The following is an 18,749-nucleotide window of genomic DNA, read 5'->3' on the forward strand; positions in this document are numbered from 1 at the left end:
AAAAAATTACAATGTAAAGAAGACTTACCCAAATATTTGACTGAAATATTTGTAGGAGAAAGTGATCAATTTGATGAGAATTGCAACGTCCACTTGGATTGCGAGACCTTCAATTAGGCACATACCCAAAAAAGAATAATCACTTAAGAATCATTTTTTAATAATTTTTAATGTGCGATGGAAACGGAATGTAATTTGCGACGGAAAATAGTATCCGTCGCAAATTTTGCGACGGAATTTTCATTTATTCGTCGGAAATTTGCGACGGAATCAGGTATCTGTCGCAAATTTGCGACGGATACTATGCTCCGTCGTAAATTTGCGATGGATACTATGTGCCGTCGCAAATTTGCGACGGATACTATGCTCCGTCGCAAATTTGCGACGGAATAGAGTATCCGTCACAAAATTGCGACGGATACTTAACCCCGTCGCAAATTTTGCGACGGAATTTCCATTTATTCGTTGAAAATTTGCGATGAAATCAGGTATCCGTCGCAAATTTGCGACGGCACATAGTAACCGTCGCAAATTTGCAACAGAATTTTCATTTACTCGTCACAAATTTGCGACGGAAACTATTTCCGTCGCAAAACGGCGTGGCCGTTCCGCCTCATCCAAAGGCCGGCGAGGTGTCGCCGGTCGTTAAACCGGTGATGCAGATACAAAAAAAAACAAACATAAACATATATTAAAAAAAAAGAAATTACAATGCAACGACGAATAGTCACGAAGCTAGCTATGACACTTACCGGTACAAAAGCTTCACCGAGATTAATATGTGCGTGCGCGGATTTTGCTGATTTCAGACATATGAAAGAGGGAGAAAAACAAGAGAGAGCGAGAGAGAGCGAGAGAGAGAGATAGGGTTGGAATGTGAGAGAGAGCGAGAGAGAGAGATAGGGTTGGAATGTGAGAGAGAGCGAGAGAGAGAGATAGGGTTGGAATATCACGGGCTGATAAACTACGAATTTGCGACGGACGTTGTTTTCGTCGCAAATTTGCGACGGACTTTACAATGCCGTCGCAAATTTGCGACTATTGAATTTGCGACGGTTTTATTTTTCCGTCGGAAATTTGCGACGAACGCTTTTCGTCGCAAATTTGACGGAATTTGCGACGGATTACATTTTCCGTCGCAAATTTCCGACGGAAAATAAAACCGTCGCAAATTTGCGACGGAAAAACTTTCGTCGCAAATTTCGTGTTTTTTTGTAGTGCAAGCTCCTAGCTGGCCTAGTAAATACATTAGTGGCGATTCTAGAATAAAATTGAATGAATGAGAGAAACCAAATTGCGATGGATAGTGTTTGAAAAAGTCCACGTGAAGCATAGGCATCACCTCGCGAGAGGATTAGTTGCTCTTACTAAGCAATCCATTAGCTCTATCAGGATTTACTTTGAGAGGGTTATGACTTCAATCACACAGACATTATTGCATTCCTTTTGTTGCGTCTAAATCTCCTCTCATCATAATAGGGCATTATTTTGACATGATACCTCATCATCCGATATACAACTTTTTGTAATTCAGTAAGGCTTCTCACCTATATAGTTCCCGGGAGGATCATAGTTACAGGTGATCAAAGTACCGCCCGTCGCACACCGAGCCTTTGCACAACCGAGTCGAATGGAGTTGCGCCACACCACCTGAGTGTAATGCCCACAAACCTTCCCAGGTGCGCACGAGTTGGAATTGTAGTCGTAATCAGGCTTTTCTGCAACCCACATCTTCACCGCTTCTGTGCCTGTGAGATCAGCGGAACCCCACGCAAGATTCTCCCCGTAGGGTCCCTAGCGTGCTTTTGGACATATTTTCTGGCATAATCGGCCACTCGCTCGTCCCAAGTGATCGGACCCACACCGACCTGAGAGCGGGTAGCATTGTGGGCCGCGACGTAGTCCTGGGGCGAGTCTTGGGAGACAGACAGAGGGATTAGCGCTAGGGTTAGCGCAACGAGGAAAATGGGATATAGAGAAATAGTCATACTGGAACTCATATTGTGAGAGACCATAAGAAGGGGACAAAGGAAAGATCGTAGTGTATTGACGAAGAGATGGGCAAAAGCTTTGTGGGTATTTATACGGTGATAATGTGGAAAAATGTGTGCAAGGAAATGTCGAATTTTCAAATTAGGCCACTAATGACTAGTGGGATTCTTGTGATTATTTTCCTTATCTGTACAAGGCTAATTAAGGTTGGACCATCGATAATGACCCCGGCTTCTTGATTTTGGCTATGGAATGAAGCTTTCAAAATCTCGACTCAATCAATTTTTGGAGGAACATTAGACAAATTAAAAAGGCATTTCCACAAAAATCCTTTACATGTCGTCTCTTGGGTACGTAGAAGTTTTCTCCACTACTTTTGATTGTTTCCAAGTCAATTAGAATTATGAGTCAAGCACCAAAAGCTGAAAGATCAAGCTCAAGTGGTCATGTTTATGCATTCCCGATTTTTCTAACTTATGTTTGCATTAAAGCGATTTTGGACAATAATAAGTACATGATTAAGATCTTCATATTGAGTTATAATTAGAAATCTCAGAATAATTACTTTCGAAAATATTATGTGCCTTGACAAAGCAATAGATGGTGGTTGAAATATTACACACACAATTAAGGTCTATTTATTTCACCAAAAACTTCTTGTCGACGGAAAATGTTTTCGCAAATTCAATTTGAGAGAAAGTGAACCAATTTCTATTGTTTGTTTGTACTGAAAACAAGTAGACAAAACTGATTTTATGGTATTTGACAATAAGTGAAATCCACCAATTGCACTTTGTATCGTTAAAAATGACATGTAATGACTAACAAATTAGAATCAACATCTGCTTTTATATTGTGTAGTCCATTAGAATAACATTAAATTGCAAAAAAAAAATTAGGAAAGAGATGATGAAATCCAGGAAAATATTACATGTGATCGTGTTGGTTTTTTGGAATATAGAGAGCGTGAGCATTAATGAAGTGTATTCAGGCAATGGTAGAAAATAATTTATGAAAAAGCAGATGAGAATTATCGGAAAAAAATGTAAAAAAAAATTGATGAGAGATGGAATATAGATAAAAAAAAGGAACATAGTCATTTCACTTGGTTGATAAACAAGAAACCATGGAAAATGATTTCCTTCTTACTTCTCTTATCTAAGTTTATTAATTTCAGTCCGTCGAAACATTTTTCGTCACTAGTTTTCCATCATCCAAATGCTTGAAAGTTCGGAAACAATTTCCCGAAAATGTTTCCCATCTAACAGATTGACCCTAGAATATGCATTAAATCTTCTTTGTTAAATGATTCATGAAGTTGAACTCGCCCCTTGCCCAGAGATGGAGGGAATTAGGGGCATCTAGCCCCAATCCATTCTTAGAGCTAGCAGCGGTAATACATCACAGACCTCATTAATAGCCATGAGCTCTATATGATATCAAACACAAAATATAAATATAAAAAATTGAGTATGACGCAAATAAATTGGAATAAATATTTTATCGATATATTTTTTAATAAATTAATGGGCGGGTTGGGCCGAGCCTCAAAGCCCTTGCTCAAGCCTGGCCTGCATTAACGAGGCCCTAGAATATATTGTTTGAGCTTGCTGGGTGTGTTTGTAAGTCGTCAAACCCATAATTAAGTCTACACTTAGTGTATATATTAACATCAATCGCCACATTTGGCATATGTTTATCTTCTTCTCTCGGTAATGCTTGCTTTGCAAAATGAACTTTCCCTAAATCAAAGGTCATCAAGTGCCAGGAAAGAAAAAAGAATAGAAAATTAAATATCATTAGGTCTGTTATCTAATTTAACGGACTAGAATTTTCTTTTTTGCGATTCCATTGACTAAAGAAATTTTGTTGGACTTCATCAGGACTTTGCAAAACCATACACGGCAGCCAAATCGGATTGATATTGTTCGAGATATTATGGATATTGATCATTTACATACTTGAATTTGAATTTGAATTTTATTGGAAACATATAAAGAAAAATACTAGATCTGATAAGAAATTTTATTAAAAATTTTTATTAAATGATGTGGCTATTTTCAATTGGTTCTTAAAATTAGTGAGACTCATGCATTGAATCATTATAGTTTCTTTCAGTACCTATTAGGAAATTACCACTTCATAGTAAAAACGTTTTCGGAAAATTTCTTAATACACATGGCATTACACTGTAGGATGATGTTACTTTCAAAACTTGCTTTAACCATGTTAATGATTATTTTAATGCTAGTATATTTTTCCGGATTCTTCTCCATTTAGAGGATAAGTATAGGGAAAATTATCCAATCAGTCAAACCTATTATACGGATGCTAATTTAATCTTAAAATTTTCAGTTTTATTAATGTAGTCCTAAATCTTTGTACGAAATTCCAATATAGTCCTCCCAATCAATTTTTGTCAGAAATTGCTAACAAGACGGTGTGCCACGTCGGACGACCACCGTAACTGAACCGTCATGCCGGTGATTTCTAGCGAAAATTTTCCAAAGAGAACCTTGCCAAGGGCACAAGCACCTATGCCGGGGGCCGGTGGGTTGCAGGGATGCAGTCCTGTGATTACAACACCAACACTTGCGTTAGTGGGCGGGACTGTTTGCACTACACTCAGGTGGTTTGGCGCGAGTAGACCCAAGTCAGGTGAGCTCGGGTTAAGTGTAACAAGTGGTGGTGGCACGTTGTGTGCAACTAGGATCCGCCTGGCAACAATGTAGGGGAGCTTCCATACTAAGAAAGGGATACAAGTGACGAGCTTACTTATGGCCTATTAATATATTAGTTAAAGGGTATGATAAATTACAAAAGGGAAAAAAAAATGCGGCTCATTGAAAAAGACTCGTGAGTCTTAAGCAGATTAGTACGAGCAAATTAGCAATACTCCGCGACTGTTTGATTCAGCTTTGACAGATTTCTAGTACTCACGATCATCAACCGCCCCCCTGTTATTGGTGATCTTAATGCCAAATTTTGAGCTTCTCGATAGAACACTATTGCCAGACGGTTGGCCAGCAATTTAGTATATCATACAGTAACTTCCCCTAATATAATCTATAACGTTCATCGTATGAGCCAGTAAAGATGGTTGTCAATGACACGACGGAGATAGTGGCTATTGACATCTAAATTTTGCCTAGTCATTTAGGGTTTAAATGCATAAAAAATTAGGGACTAAGTTTTAACCCCTAAACAAAAATATTTTCATTAAATTACATGACACATAGATATTATGTGCATTTGCATTAATAGAATTTAGCGAAACATACTTTCCTTTTATTCCATTTTATTTTTATTTTATCAAAAATATCATTACAAAAGTTAAAAAGAAAAAAGAAAAAAGAGAGAAGACAAAAGGGGAACTCTTCCCCCATAGACAGCGGCTCTCCCTCGGCGCACTGACAAAAAAGAAGAAAAAGGTTGAAAGGACAAAAAAAAAAAGGAAAAATACTACCAAAAACTCTAAACTATGTCACTTATGACACATTTACCTTAAATTTTTTTTTGTGACGCGAAAAATCTCAAACTATGCCACTTGTGACAAATTTACCATGAACTTTTTTTTGTGACACGAAAAATCTCGAACTATGCCATTTGTGACACATTTACCCCACAATACTTTGATCCATGAGCATTTTCGTCTCTTTTCTTTTTCTGTTTTTTTTTCCTTTTTTTTTTCTTTCTTCTCCGGCGAGGAAAGCCGGTGAAGACGGTCCTCGCCCGCGGTGGGTCCGGCGAGGGTCGCCCTTGCTCGCCCAGGTGTGGGCGACCCTCGCCAGCGTCGGGCGAGGGCCGCCCTCGCCGGATCTGGCGAGGACGACCCTCGTCGACGTCAAGCGAGGGCTGCCCTCGCCCGACGCCGGCAAGGGTCGCCCACACTTGGGTGGGCAAAGGCAACACGCCGGCGTCGGGCGAGGGCAACCTCGCTGCCAGCGAGGCGAGCCTCGCCCGGGGCACCGCGAGGGTCGCCACGCCCGAGGCGGGCGAGGGCGACCTCGGCATTAGAGGCGAGGCCCGCCTCGTTCACTGGGGCAAGGGCGACCCTCGCCCGACGCCGGCGAGGGTCGCCCTCGCTAGATCCGGCAAGGGCAACCCTCGCCAAACCCACCGCCGGCGAGAACCGCCCTCACCGGAGAAGAAAGAAAAAAAAAAACAGAAAAAGGAAAAAGACGAAAATGTCAATGGGTCAAAGTATTTGTAGGGTAAATGTGTCACAAGTGGCATAGTTTGAGATTTTTCGCGTCACAAAAAAAGGTTCAGGATAAATGTGTCACAAGTGACATAGTTTGAGATTTTTGGTGGTATTTTAAAAAAAAAAAGGGGGGTCTACATATTTCCTTCAAAGAGGAGCGGAAGAAGAAAGAAAAGAGGAGAAGGCCATCTTCTTTCTAGGGAGGGCTCCCGGGGAGAGAGTTACGGGGAGAGAGGAGCCGGAGAGCGCGAGGGGGTGGAGAGTGAGCAAGAAGAGAGAGAACAGAGAGGGGGGAGTCGATAGAGAGCGAGCGCCGGAAGAGAGGAAGGAAAAGAGGAGTTCCCGGCAGCCGGCCATGTCCGAACTCCATCCCACGACCTCCAGACGACGCCCTCGAGCCCACGATTTCTTCTTCCACGGTGCCAATCTTCTGGTGAGTTTTTTGGATTTGATCCATTTCCCAAGGATCACGACTCAAGACGTTGCGAGGCAATCGGACTAAGTCCGATATCTCAAGTTCGCCCTCTATTCGCCGTCGCCAAGCCGGGTAAGGCCACTTCCGGTGATTGAGCTCTCGTTCTTCTTCGCCCTGATTGTTGCTCAGTTTTGCCCTGTCTCGGTTCAACCGAGATCGGGATTTGGTGTTCTTCGTTTGTGCTCGCGTTGGATGTGAAAGAACCATCTCTGAGTTGATGTTTAGCATGACTTGTTCACTACATTTTGAGTTTGGGTTGATTTCGTGAGCTGTTTGAGTCGGAGGTTTCCTTTTCAACCTTGCACACCACGTGCTTGCCGAAATGCATCAACTAGATCCATAAACTGTTTTTTTCTCAAGTCCGGTTTGCTGGACTGTCAGGATATACGTTGGTTTGTGATGCCTGAAGATGGGTTTGGGTTATATGATTCCCCGAACCGCACTGTTCCCGACAAATGCTTTCGTTGTTCCATGTTTGTGCTTTTTCGTTCTCCCATCTTCTGTGTTCTCTGATGATATAGCTGCGTATGTGATGTGTTTGGCCGGTCATTGCGACGGATGATGGTTAGACTCGTTAACTCTGATGGTTAGTTTGGTAGCGCAAGATAGTGCCATTCTTGTTGAGCATAGGACGTTATTATTGCTGAAGTTCCGGTGTTTTAGAACAGCGTTAAAATTTTGGGTAGCAAGAATGCGAAGCAAAAGTTGGTGTTCTGGGCTTGATGTATTAGATTCTGGGCAATGGGAAGAAGATGCCTCGAAAAAAAAAACAGGACAGTTTGATAAAAGATAGGAAAATAGAGTTGTGGGCCGTGAATTTTCCGAATTGGTAGTGGCATGACCGTTGTCTTCATTAGAAATGGGCTGAGCTTTTGTTATAGGGGCCTAAGTTGTAGCTTGGTAAGGTGGGCTTTGTTTAAGTTACACGAGTTTGGACTCAGTGTTGTTTGGCGAGTTGGGTTTAGCTCGCGAGTGGACTCGACGCGAGAGCCCAATTCACCTTCTTGGCCCAGGCCCGAGAGTCCAAGTTCAGCCCATCTTCGGAAAATTAAAAATTGGAAATTGGGCTTTGGAATTCCCCCTTTTTGCCTTTTCATGTTATTAATGACACACTTAATTGCATGTTGTTTGATTCACATGTTTTGAATTGTGTGTTTAACTCAACCTTGCATGTGGTTGATTGGGCATGCTAGGTGATTGCTTGCGCACTTTTCATATATCGATTTTTGTTCCTTTAGCCTAATTAGGGATAGAATTTCAGGAATCAATTGGCAAGATTGTGGCATGAACACGTTATGTGTTGATCCATCAAGTTTAGGTACCGAAAGGACACTAGTTAGATCGCTAGTGTAATCAAGTCATCGATCCTTAGAATCTCTGGTTTTCGCACTTATTAAGATGACACTCCCGCATCTCGATTAGGGTTTCTAGCCAATCCATGATCATGGCTAATGGTGACTCTAATTGAATGCTTAGTTGAGACAATTCTTGTCGCATGAGGTATGAGGCTTGGGAGTGCCTCAGTCCTTGGATTGATGAACTATTTCTTTTGTCCTCCAAACGAATCAATTAATGTTCACATCTATCGACAAATACCTCTAGACCTCACCTATCAATTTTAGGTCCCCCGATTGCAACGGGCAGGTACTACAAAAAAACTGGATTTTTGCCACGAAAATTTGCGATGAAAAAATTTTCGTTGCAAATTTGCGACAAATTTTCCAACGAAAGTAAATTCGTTGGAAATTTCCAACAAAAATTTTTCGTCGTAAAATTAGTTGGAAATTTCAACGAACTATATTCGTCGCAAAATTCGTTGAAATTTCCAACGAAAAAATTTTCATTGGTAAATTAGTTGGAAATTTCCAACGAATTACAAAAAACCCGATACTGTTCGGCATTTTTATATTCGTTGGAAAATTTGTTGGAAATTTCCAACAATTTCAATTTTCCAGGCAATTATTTCGGTGTGTGCAATTTTCGTTGGAAAATTCGTTGGAAATTTCCAACGAATTTTCCAACAATTTCAATTTCGGGCAATTATTTCATTGTATACAATTTTCGTTGGAAATTTCCAACGAATTACAAAAAAACCGGTACCGTTCGGCATTTTTAAAATTCGTTGGAAATTTCCAACGAATTTTCCAACAATTTCAATTTTCGGTCAATTATTTCATTGTATACAATTTTCGTTGGAAAATTCGTTGGAAATTTCCAACGAATTTTCCAACAATTTCAATTTTCGGGCAATTATTTCATTGTATACAATTTTCCAACGAATTACAAAAAAAATCGGTACCGTTCGGCATTTTTAAAATTCGTTGGAAAATTCGTTGGAAATTTCCAACGAATTTTCCAACGAATTTTAATTTTCCGGGCAATTATTTTAGTGTGTACATATAACCCCCCGCGTCCTTGGAGTCGGGTCCGGGAGACTCCTCGGGCGCCGAGCACGGGGCGACCTCCTCTCACCCCTCCTCGCGGCACGCCGCACCTGCGCAGCAGGGCATCCCGGCACAGTCGATGGCCTCGCGCCCGCACTCCTCGTCGTCGCGATGATCGACCGCCTGCGGCTCCTTCTTCACCTCGGTGGCCCTCGCCGCCGGATCGGCGTCGAACACCGGTCTTCGCCATCCCGCCGGGCTTCCACGGCCGATCGGAACGGCGGCGCGCCTAGAGGGCGGAACGGGTATGGGAACGGGGCCGGCGGGCATCATCCTCGGGGCAACTTCTCGGCGCCACCGTCCAGGGCTCCTCCTTCCTTCCTCCCTCCCTTCCTCCTCCTTCTTCCTCTTCCTCTTCTTCCTCTTCTTCGGTGAAATCCTACGGGACGGAGAGAAGGAGGAGAGAAGGAGAACCACCTGACCAGACCTCTCTCTCTCTCTCTCTCTCTCTCTCTCTCTCTCTCCTCGCCATGGCCGGCGAGGCGCCACCCCATCCCGCCTCACCGCCACCGTCCAACCGACCTGATCTCTCTCTTCCTTTCTCGGCCGCGTGAGTGCCGCTTGGCCGCCGCTCGCCGGTCCGCGGGCCTCGCCGGCGATGAGGACCATTTTTCGGCAAAATTTTTTTTTTGAAATTGAAATTTTTCGACCAAAAAACAAAAATTCGATGGAAAAAAACTTTCCACAATTTTTCGATCAAAAAAAAATTTGTAATTTCCAACGAAAAAAAATTCGTCGGAAAAAAAATTCGTTTCAACGAATTTAGCCACGAGTTTTCCAACGAAATTTCCAACGAAAAATTTTCGTCGCAAATTTCCAACGAAAATTGAAAATTTTCGTTGGAAAATTTTCCAACGACCTATTACCAACGAATTTTTTCGTTGGAAAATTTGTTGGAAATTCGTTTTCCAACGAATTTTCCAGAATTTTAAGTTGGAAATTTCGTCGGAAAAAATCAGTTTTTTGTAGTGAGGTCGCGACAGTGGCAAGAGGTGGAGAAGGCGCCGATGATGATAGAGGGCCACAACAGCCGGAGATGGTGGCTAATGGTGAAGAAAGAAATAGGGTTGGTTGAGTGGGAAGACTTGACGAGGATTATTAACAGTCTGATGAGCACACCGAGGACTGCAACACATATGCGTCCATGTTTGTTAACTCTGAATGAAAAAGCAAAAAGAAAAGGAGGTTTGAAGAATAGGCAGGGGCCACACACGATGGCCGCCGGTGTCGGCAACATGACCGCACCAGAATTTTGTTGGCAACGTCGCCCAATTGATAGTGAGCTCACACTCAAACGCGACATCGAGAGTTGGCCTTGAGGTCTTTGGATTTGATTGAATTAGTCATGTAACTATTCGATCAAGCTTGGTCTCCAATTGACTGCGGTATCATGGTAATTAAGCAATGCATCGATCCACAGTGGCATCAGAAATGAAGAGAACCGTGCAAATAAGCAAATTCATCAAATTTTACAAGGTTACTTGGTGTAAACAGGTAGACTATAACTTCATACATCCACTTTCTATTATTATTAAATATAGATATTGGTGCAATTATAAATAATACTCATAATAGGTATGGGTAGTGTCACGCCCCAAACCCTACGAGCGCGCGATCATCCCTTAAAGGTCGTAATGTATGCGACATCCCAGGTCTTGTCGCCGACCCAATCGAAACACTAGCGATTAAACGCACGCGGAAGCGAATACGAACACTCCATACAATATTCAAATAGACGGGGTAGTAAAGAAAACACTTCCTATAAGAAAATAGCAAGTCATTATAAGCTCACAAAGATAACCCAAGGAGGTTTACACAATTACAAGCCTCACACGAAGCTACTTCCTAACGAGGCCACGGATACAAAAGGGAGGTTGACTTAAACTCCTCTACAACAGGGCATCCAAAATGATGATACATCCAATGCCCAACATCACCCCAGAACTCCGAATCGCACATGACAACTACTCGTCATTCCAAGCCTGAAAATATTTAACAACGGGGGATGAGATAAATCTCAATAAGTAACTACCTAAGCCTCACTTAGGCTAACGCGTACCTCCGAACAATCCTAATCATGCAATATCGACATCCAACATGTCATAACAATCACAGGCGTCCTTACCTCGCCTTGGCACGTACACAAGCCCTGCACGTTAGAATATCGCCATAACATGGCCAATTGCCCATCAAGCTTGCGCAAAGCAATTCATGGCATAATCAAGCATAACATGGTTAATAATCCATACGTGCTCATCAATTAATTCAGGCAAAGCATTTCCCAATGCAAATCGCACTCATTAAGTCCAGATTATTAACGATCCCTCGGGCCACCGAACTCCCTCCGGTCTTCTGGCGTAACTAGGTATCATCCCGCTACGTCGGCGACGGCAATGTTGAGGATCGAACACCCCCCGGCAAGCCGGGTACCCAACGGCATTCCACTTAGGAGCATCGATCCGGCCTCCACCGTGATCGATATCGTCTGGGATCGAACACCCCCCAGCAACCCCGGGTACCAGACGACATCCGAACTCCCGCTGGGCATCGTCTAGAACTCCCGCCTAGACGGAACGTGACGTGATCATGCACACACATTATCCACTCAATGCCAATTTTTATCTTTGAGAATTGGTCACATGCCAACCGAATACTTACTCGGCCAATAAAATGCCACACTTTTCATTGATAACCCTACCTTTGAATAATTGCCCGAAAATGAGAAAATCGAGTATACACAAAAATGGGTGATTCCGGGCAATTCTGGGCAGTGACACAGTCACCGAATTTCCTTTAAAATAAATAGTAAATTAATTCCAAAAATTCTGAAATTTAGATATGTTGTACAAAACATTGTGATAAACATTTTTCATGAAGGACACGAAATCCAGTTCTGACTGTAAACGCCTCGTTTTGACACTCAATAATATTTTGTCCACAAATTTCCTTTTTCCAAAATTCTGATCAACCCGATAATTGGCCACACTTTAGCGAGACGACGTCCGATAAATTAGTCGTGGAAATCTTGAAACTTAGATACCCAATTCGGATTCTAATTAATGACCAAATTCAATGCGACTTTAGAGTAGCTCGAACTAACGGGCAGCTTTTAGGAATTATGCGTATCGACTCATGGCCGATTCGATATCAAGGCACATCTAAGTTTACTCGAGCCATGGCGACCTCGGTTGTCATGTAATTGCGAGGGTCAATCACTAGTTCTGAATGACACGATCGTTTAGATTAAGTTGAGGATCGTTCGAAATTCATATAATGGCCAAGTGGAATCACCCGTGATCCAATTGCACGACCTTTGCAAATCGTTCCGTAACCATCCTTGGATCGGCCTTTGACGGCTCAAAATATTCCCTCGCCAATTCTTATGTCGAAGTGTCAATCCATGGCCAAGTTCTTAGGTCCACGTACTTGATTCCTAACTAGCTATTCTCTAACGGTTAGTCTACTCAAGAGTGATCAATTCCGAGTGAGATTTACTGAAAGCGTATTGAAGAAATATTCATTTCATAAATCCCGAAAATGAGTCGAAATTTAAAATGTCACAAGTAGGCATACTAGCTAGGGAGACATTCATGTCATTTTGCTAGCACGGCCTTTCCATGATTATTTTCTCTACTAGTGGAAGAGTTCCAAGATGAACGAAAAAATTGACTTAGCTACATACCTGTCCTCCTCTCCTTGGTTTCATAACTCGCCTTGATCAAGCATAATTTCCTGATCGCCTCGGTCATATCCATACGATCCGAGGGTGATTCCATTGAACATGCGACTCCAACTTCGAATACGGAGATTATGCAATCTCTAATCCTGTTCTCGTGTTGTTGATCTCCAGCTTCACTCCAAAGCCTTAAGTCAACAATTTCCATTGCTCGATCCGGAAGAGCCATTCTGACAAAGCTATGAAGGTTAAGACTGTACCCAAAAGCCTCTTCAGTGGGCTTCTTCCTAGTGAACATCTCCAATAATAGAATGCCATAACTGTATGCATCCCCAACCGTGGAAACCTTGTGTCCCATGCCATACTCTGAAAATTTCATCAAGACATTAAATACGAATGAATGGGCACTTTCTCTTGAAGGTAATTGTATAGAAAAAGTTCCTAAATCACATGGGATTTTGCTTGATGTCTATTTGCAAGAGCTTGCCATGGATAGTAGCAAGGGCTCGCGCTAATCGCCCCCAACATAGAGCGATGGCTCACAAGCCCTCGCTCACTTCATGGCCAGGCTCGCCGTGCATGGTAGAGGCCAAGGGATCCTCTGCCATAGCAAGGCAGAGGGTCCCGAAAGCACCTACCAAATCAAGAAAAAAGTTATTTGAGTGCTGTACGAAAATTATGGTACTTGCGATGTTCTTATCCTGTACGTGTCGTACACTAAGTGGTAAAAGTAGTGACAAAATTAGAATGCATCAATAGTAGAGAAATGAGATTTAAGGATTTATAAAATGCACCAAAGATCAGTTACCAACATATGAACTCTTCATTCTCCAAAACTACCAAGGGCACCCAAAGTGGTCACATGTTTGCCGCACAAATTGCCTAAACATCAAGAGTGACTTTGTTCTCGAGTGGGGTAAGGGCGAAGAAAATATGTGCGGTGAAGGCCTAAGAGGAAATTATTTAGCGAACTTAGTACATGTATTTACTATATTTGAACCGCCGGTGGGATCCACACAAGGCTCATCATTTTCATGATCCGGATTCAGTTTAATTCCTATACTACGCAATTTCTTTTCTGCAAGACAAAAGAGAAGAAAATGCTTAGAAGAACAGGCGCAAGAAAGAACACAGCGGGGAAAAAACGAAGAGACTTGCACAGAACCCATCGTGTTGTCAATTAGTGTATGTTAAATAGAGCCCGTCGTGTTGTCAATTAGTGTATGTTGTGTGATATTGTGGCCTAGGGACTAGTTTGAATATTTACTAAAAATTAAGAAATCCCATTGAATAAATTAAAGGTTCCAAGATCACATTGCACAGTGGGCTTAAGTGCAGGGTCTACATTGAATAAATTGAAAGTTTGGAGATCACATTGCACATTAAGTTAAAGTGCAGGGATTATATTGAACAAATTAAAAATTCATGAATTACAATACCCATTGATGTCATTATAATGCATCAAACATATTTTTACAAATACAAAATTATAGGTCAAGTCAACAGGAAAGGGTATTACGTAAGAGGTCAATTACTTATTATCAAGACCTTATGTCATGGCATACCAAATGAGAATCACAAGTTCTTGTACTGTAAGTAGACCTATTAAATGAGTGGGCCGGGTCAGGTTTGGGTCAGGTCATAAATGGTCCCACCCAACTTGACCCATATAACCCGTGTATGACTTATTTATCGCAAGACAAAAATCTTGACCCATACCCGATCCGACCCATACTCAACCTGACCCGACCCTACTCAACCCATACCTGACCCGACCCATTTAATTAAATCTAGGAAAGCTTATTTATGATAATTATTTTTGCTAATTGTATTGCTCAAACATCTTCATGCAATACAAATCTTTAAAAATAATTGAGACTCTATTTGTTTTGCATAAAATATAACATTTTTGGAAAATATTTTCAGGAAAATGACAATATTTGGTTGAAACCTGGAAATTAACTGAAAAATATTTTCCACCGTTTGGTATGAAAAATCATATTTTCCTCTGTGCACTCATTTTAATATTTTAATATTTATTTTTAAAAAATATATATTTTAGTTATTTTTCTTTTCTTTTTTTTTTCTTCTTCCCCCGTCGGTGGCCGGCCACAGGCGAGGGATGAGCTTGCCGGAGGCTGATGAAGCTCGGGCTTGCTGATCTGGTGAGACCGTGGCCTCGCCAGCCACTGGGGAGCCTCGAGCCTTGTTGATCTAGTGAGACTCGAGCTCATCGGCCTCGGGCAAACTCGAGCTCGCTGATCTAGCGAGGCCGAGGCTAGCACCAATTGGCGAGGCTAGAGGCTTGCCAGAGGCCCGCGAGACTTCGACCTCGCTAGATCGGCGAGCCTAAGCTTCGTCGGCCTCCGGCAAGCTCATTCCTTGCCTGTGGCTAGCCGTCGCCGTGGCTGGCCACCAAAGGGGGAAGAAGAAGGAAGAAAAAAAGAAAAGAAAAGGAAAAAGAAAAAGAATAAGAATTAGAAAAAGAATAAAAAGCACATAAAAATGATAAAAATCAGAAAATTAAAAAAAATTGAAAATTTCACTTAAGCTTATTGTGTAACCCATTTATGACCAATTTAAGACCCATTAAGTTAATAAGCAATCCATTAATGACCAATTTAAATCTATTTTTAAAAATAAACGCAACCCACTTATAACCCACAATCATTAAGTATGGGTTAATATATGGGTTCTTGACCCATTTACCGCCTCTAACTGTAAGTGACATTGTTATGATATTTGACGTAGTTCGTTATCATGGCATGAACATGATATGAGATAAAATATGAATTATAGAAAGAAAATACGGATATGAGATAACACAGTATGCTTAATCCATTTAGTGGCATGGATTCACAAGTTTTGACCAAATATTTCTACTCATTGATCAAATTTACCATGGTTAATTCTCATCTTAATTTCAAAAACGATTACGACATGCTATTATTAATCTTTTCATATACAGATATATGTATTTTCTTTTCTGACGAAGCTATTAATAGGGGAAAGAGGAAATTATGTTGTGAGAAAGAGGTGTGAGAGCATATGAAGCATAACTTAACAACGAGGATCATTGTTTATTCAACTTTTAACACTCTCATAGTACTATCACAATCAACCGAAAGCTAATTTAGAAAATATGACAGATTCATACCAGGAGGCACATAGCCAACAGATCCTCTAATTGCGATTGAAGTCGAATTGTCTTGGTCTTGAACTCCTGTGGCTTTGGCAGACGCCGTTGAAATGATCTTTGCAAGCCCGAAATCTCCAACTCGAGCCACCATGTCGTTGTCTAGAAGCACATTACTTGGCTTCAGATCTCCATGGACGATTGCAGGATAACAACCCTTGTGGAGATATTCGATCGCAGTAGCTATGTCCATGGCGATGTTTAACCTCTGCACTAGTCTCAAATTTCTCGATTCGCCATGCTCATCATCTCGTCCTGTAGTCTCAAGGTGCAGCCACTCCTCCAAGCTCTCATTAGCCATGAACTCGTATATTAGAGCTTTGAAGTCATTGCCACGAAAATCAATGCCCGAACATACACTTAATATCTTAACGAGGTTTCGATGTCTAATGGTTCCTAGAGTTTGACATTCGGAGACAAAGCTCCTCAAAGCACCTCCTTGCATTAAATTGAGCACCTTCACTGCCACTGTGGCACCGCTGTCAAGAATCCCCTTATAAACTGTGCCATATCTCCCTTTACCAATCAAATTTGTCTCGGAGAATCTGTCAGTAGCTCTTAGGAGTTCTTCATAAGAAATCCTTAAGAATTGTTGCCCGAAGGATAATGACGTCGAGGCATTGGTTCTCGTATGCTTCTTTTTGTAGTAACAGAGCATAGACAAGAACAATAAAGCTACACATGATAAACTGACAGCTACCACACATATCACTATGGCCTTGGTTGAAGAAGACTTGTTAGAGCTTGGTGATTTACAAAGAGGAAGCTTCAGACCTGGAGCGCCTCCACAGAGTTCCCCATTTCCAGAAAGTGATACAGCACTTGCATTAAGAAAAACTCCACCCTCTGGGACTTGCCCTTCTAGTTCATTGAAGGAGATATTCAAGTACTTGAGCAGTGAGAGCTCTGCAAGAAAGCTCGGGATTGGACCAGAAAAATTATTATTGGAAAGATCCAGCTCTTCTAGACCCCGTAATGGACGTAAAGCTTGGGGGATTAGACCATGAATGGAATTAGCTTCTAAGTAAAGCCGTTCCAATCTCAAGCACGTACTGATGGAGGCCGGAATTAAGCCGGTCAATCTGTTGTAAGATAGATCTAATTCGGCGAGATTTATTAAAGACCCAACTTGCAAAGGAAGAGTTCCACTTAAATTATTATGGGCTAAATTGAAGACGATCGACAAGGAAGAAAGCCCCACGATTTCGGCCGGAACCGAGCCAATTAGTTTATTGTTCGAAAGATCGAACACGGTTAGTTGCTTGCAGTTGCCGAGACTTTGTGGTATGTAACCTTGGAAATTGTTGGATCGAAGCAAAAGGACATTTAACAACGTCATGTTACCAATTGAAGATGGTATCCCTCCGGTAAACATGTTTTTGGCCAAAGAAATTTCCTGCAAGCTGTAAAGTGCTCCAATGGAATCAGGAAGGCGATCAGTTAGGAAATTATTCTCTAAATTCAAGAGAGACAAGTTGAAGAGATTTCCAAGGGCTGAAGGAATAGTTCCTTGGATCCGATTGTATGACAGATCAATTAGCTTAATGCTCGTGGAGAGATTGGAGATGGATCTTGGCAACGATCCATGAATCAAGTTCGAGGATACCACGAGAAATTCTAAGTTGGAACAATTAGCTAAAGAAGAAATAAAACTTGAGTCATCCTGCAACCGGTTAAAACCCAAGACAAAAAATTCGAGGCCCTTTAGCCTTCCCAGGTTTTTCGGTATTGGCCCATGGAAACTGTTGTTGAAAAGCATAAGTTTCTTAAGGCTGGTGGCATTCGTTAACGATGACGGAATTGTCCCGGTCAACAAGTTATGGGAGGCTCCTAGGAAATAGAGAGAAGGAAGAGTGGCGCCGATATCAGAGGGAAAGCTTCCCCGCAATTGGTTCCACGCAACGGAGAACATATAGAGGGAGGAGATGTTAAAAATCCCAGGTGGAATCTCGCCGGCTAGTTTGTTAAATCCTACTTGGAAAAGTAACAACCTCTCGAGTCTCGAAAATTCCTTAGGAATTTCTCCATGAAATGCATTTAATCCCAGGGATAGCTGTACTAGCTGCGAAAGGTTTCCCATCGAAGGAGGAATAGGACCTACAAGATTGTTCTTGGTCAAGCCCAAGATTTTAAGCCTTGGTAAAGAACCAAGATTGGAATGAATTCCCCCTACAAGTTGGTTATCTATGAGATTCAAGATCCTAAGCTCCAAGCAGCGGGAAAGATTGGATGGTATCGACCCGCCAAATGAGTTGTTACTAAGAATGAGATGATGGAGCCGAAGCAAGTTGCCGATCTGTGGTGGGATTTCGCCGCTGAAGCTGTTGTTCTGTAAAACCATGACCCTCAGGAAAGACAGATTACCGATGTAAGGAGATAAGAAGCCTCCCAAGCCATGCGATCTTAGGACTAGGGATGTGACCCTCCCAGGATGCCTTTTGCTGCATAAAATGCCATGCCACTCACAATGATGGGTAGAATCATTCCAAGAGCTCAGAACCCCAAATGGGTCTTTGTGTATTGCATTTTTTATGGATGCTAACGCGAGCCGATCCGTTTGGTTTTGCAAGCAAGCGCAGGGGCTTGTCATTGAGCTCCAGCACCACAAGAGGGCAGAGTTGAGCATAAGAAACAGTAGTTTGCTCATTTTCTCTAGTTTCCCACTTTCAATCTCAGCTCCAATTAACACCCCCGCCCTGTGCACAATTCAATCATTAACTAACAATAGTTCCGTATGAATGCTAACTCCAGTGTAATCGAAA

At 41.9% G+C, this 18,749-nt stretch overlaps 1 protein-coding gene and 1 pseudogene across 1 annotated transcript; both read right to left on the minus strand.

Moving 5' to 3' along the window:
* Window positions 1-1,440: 1,440 nt before the first annotated feature.
* Window positions 1,441-2,032, minus strand: LOC130135114 (pathogenesis-related protein 1-like; annotated as a pseudogene).
* Window positions 2,033-12,789: 10,757 nt separating this feature from the next.
* LOC115693665 (putative receptor-like protein kinase At3g47110) lies at window positions 12,790-18,328 on the minus strand. The gene is made up of 2 exons (XM_030620704.2): window positions 15,949-18,328; window positions 12,790-13,157 (listed from the first exon to the last, which is right to left on the minus strand). The coding sequence occupies exons 1-2, from the start codon at window positions 18,326-18,328 to the stop codon at window positions 12,790-12,792; spliced, it is 2,748 nt and encodes a 915-aa protein (XP_030476564.2).
* Window positions 18,329-18,749: the final 421 nt, after the last annotated feature.

This window comes from Syzygium oleosum, unplaced genomic scaffold (genome assembly GCF_021117445.2).
Source record: "Syzygium oleosum isolate NSW1041296 unplaced genomic scaffold, Sole_v2.1 Sole_v2.27, whole genome shotgun sequence".
Classification (NCBI taxonomy): Eukaryota; Viridiplantae; Streptophyta; class Magnoliopsida; order Myrtales; family Myrtaceae; genus Syzygium; species Syzygium oleosum.

Bases quoted from the DNA above. Each gene is read 5' to 3' on its own strand.
- LOC115693665 (XM_030620704.2), bottom strand. From the start codon at position 18,328: ATGGTTTTACAGAACAACAGCTTCAGCGGCGAAATCCCACCACAGATC. The intron at 13,158-15,948 runs GTATGAATCTGT...TGAAATTTTCAG, and splicing joins TGTTGGCTATGTGCCTCCTG to AGTATGGCATGGGACACAAG.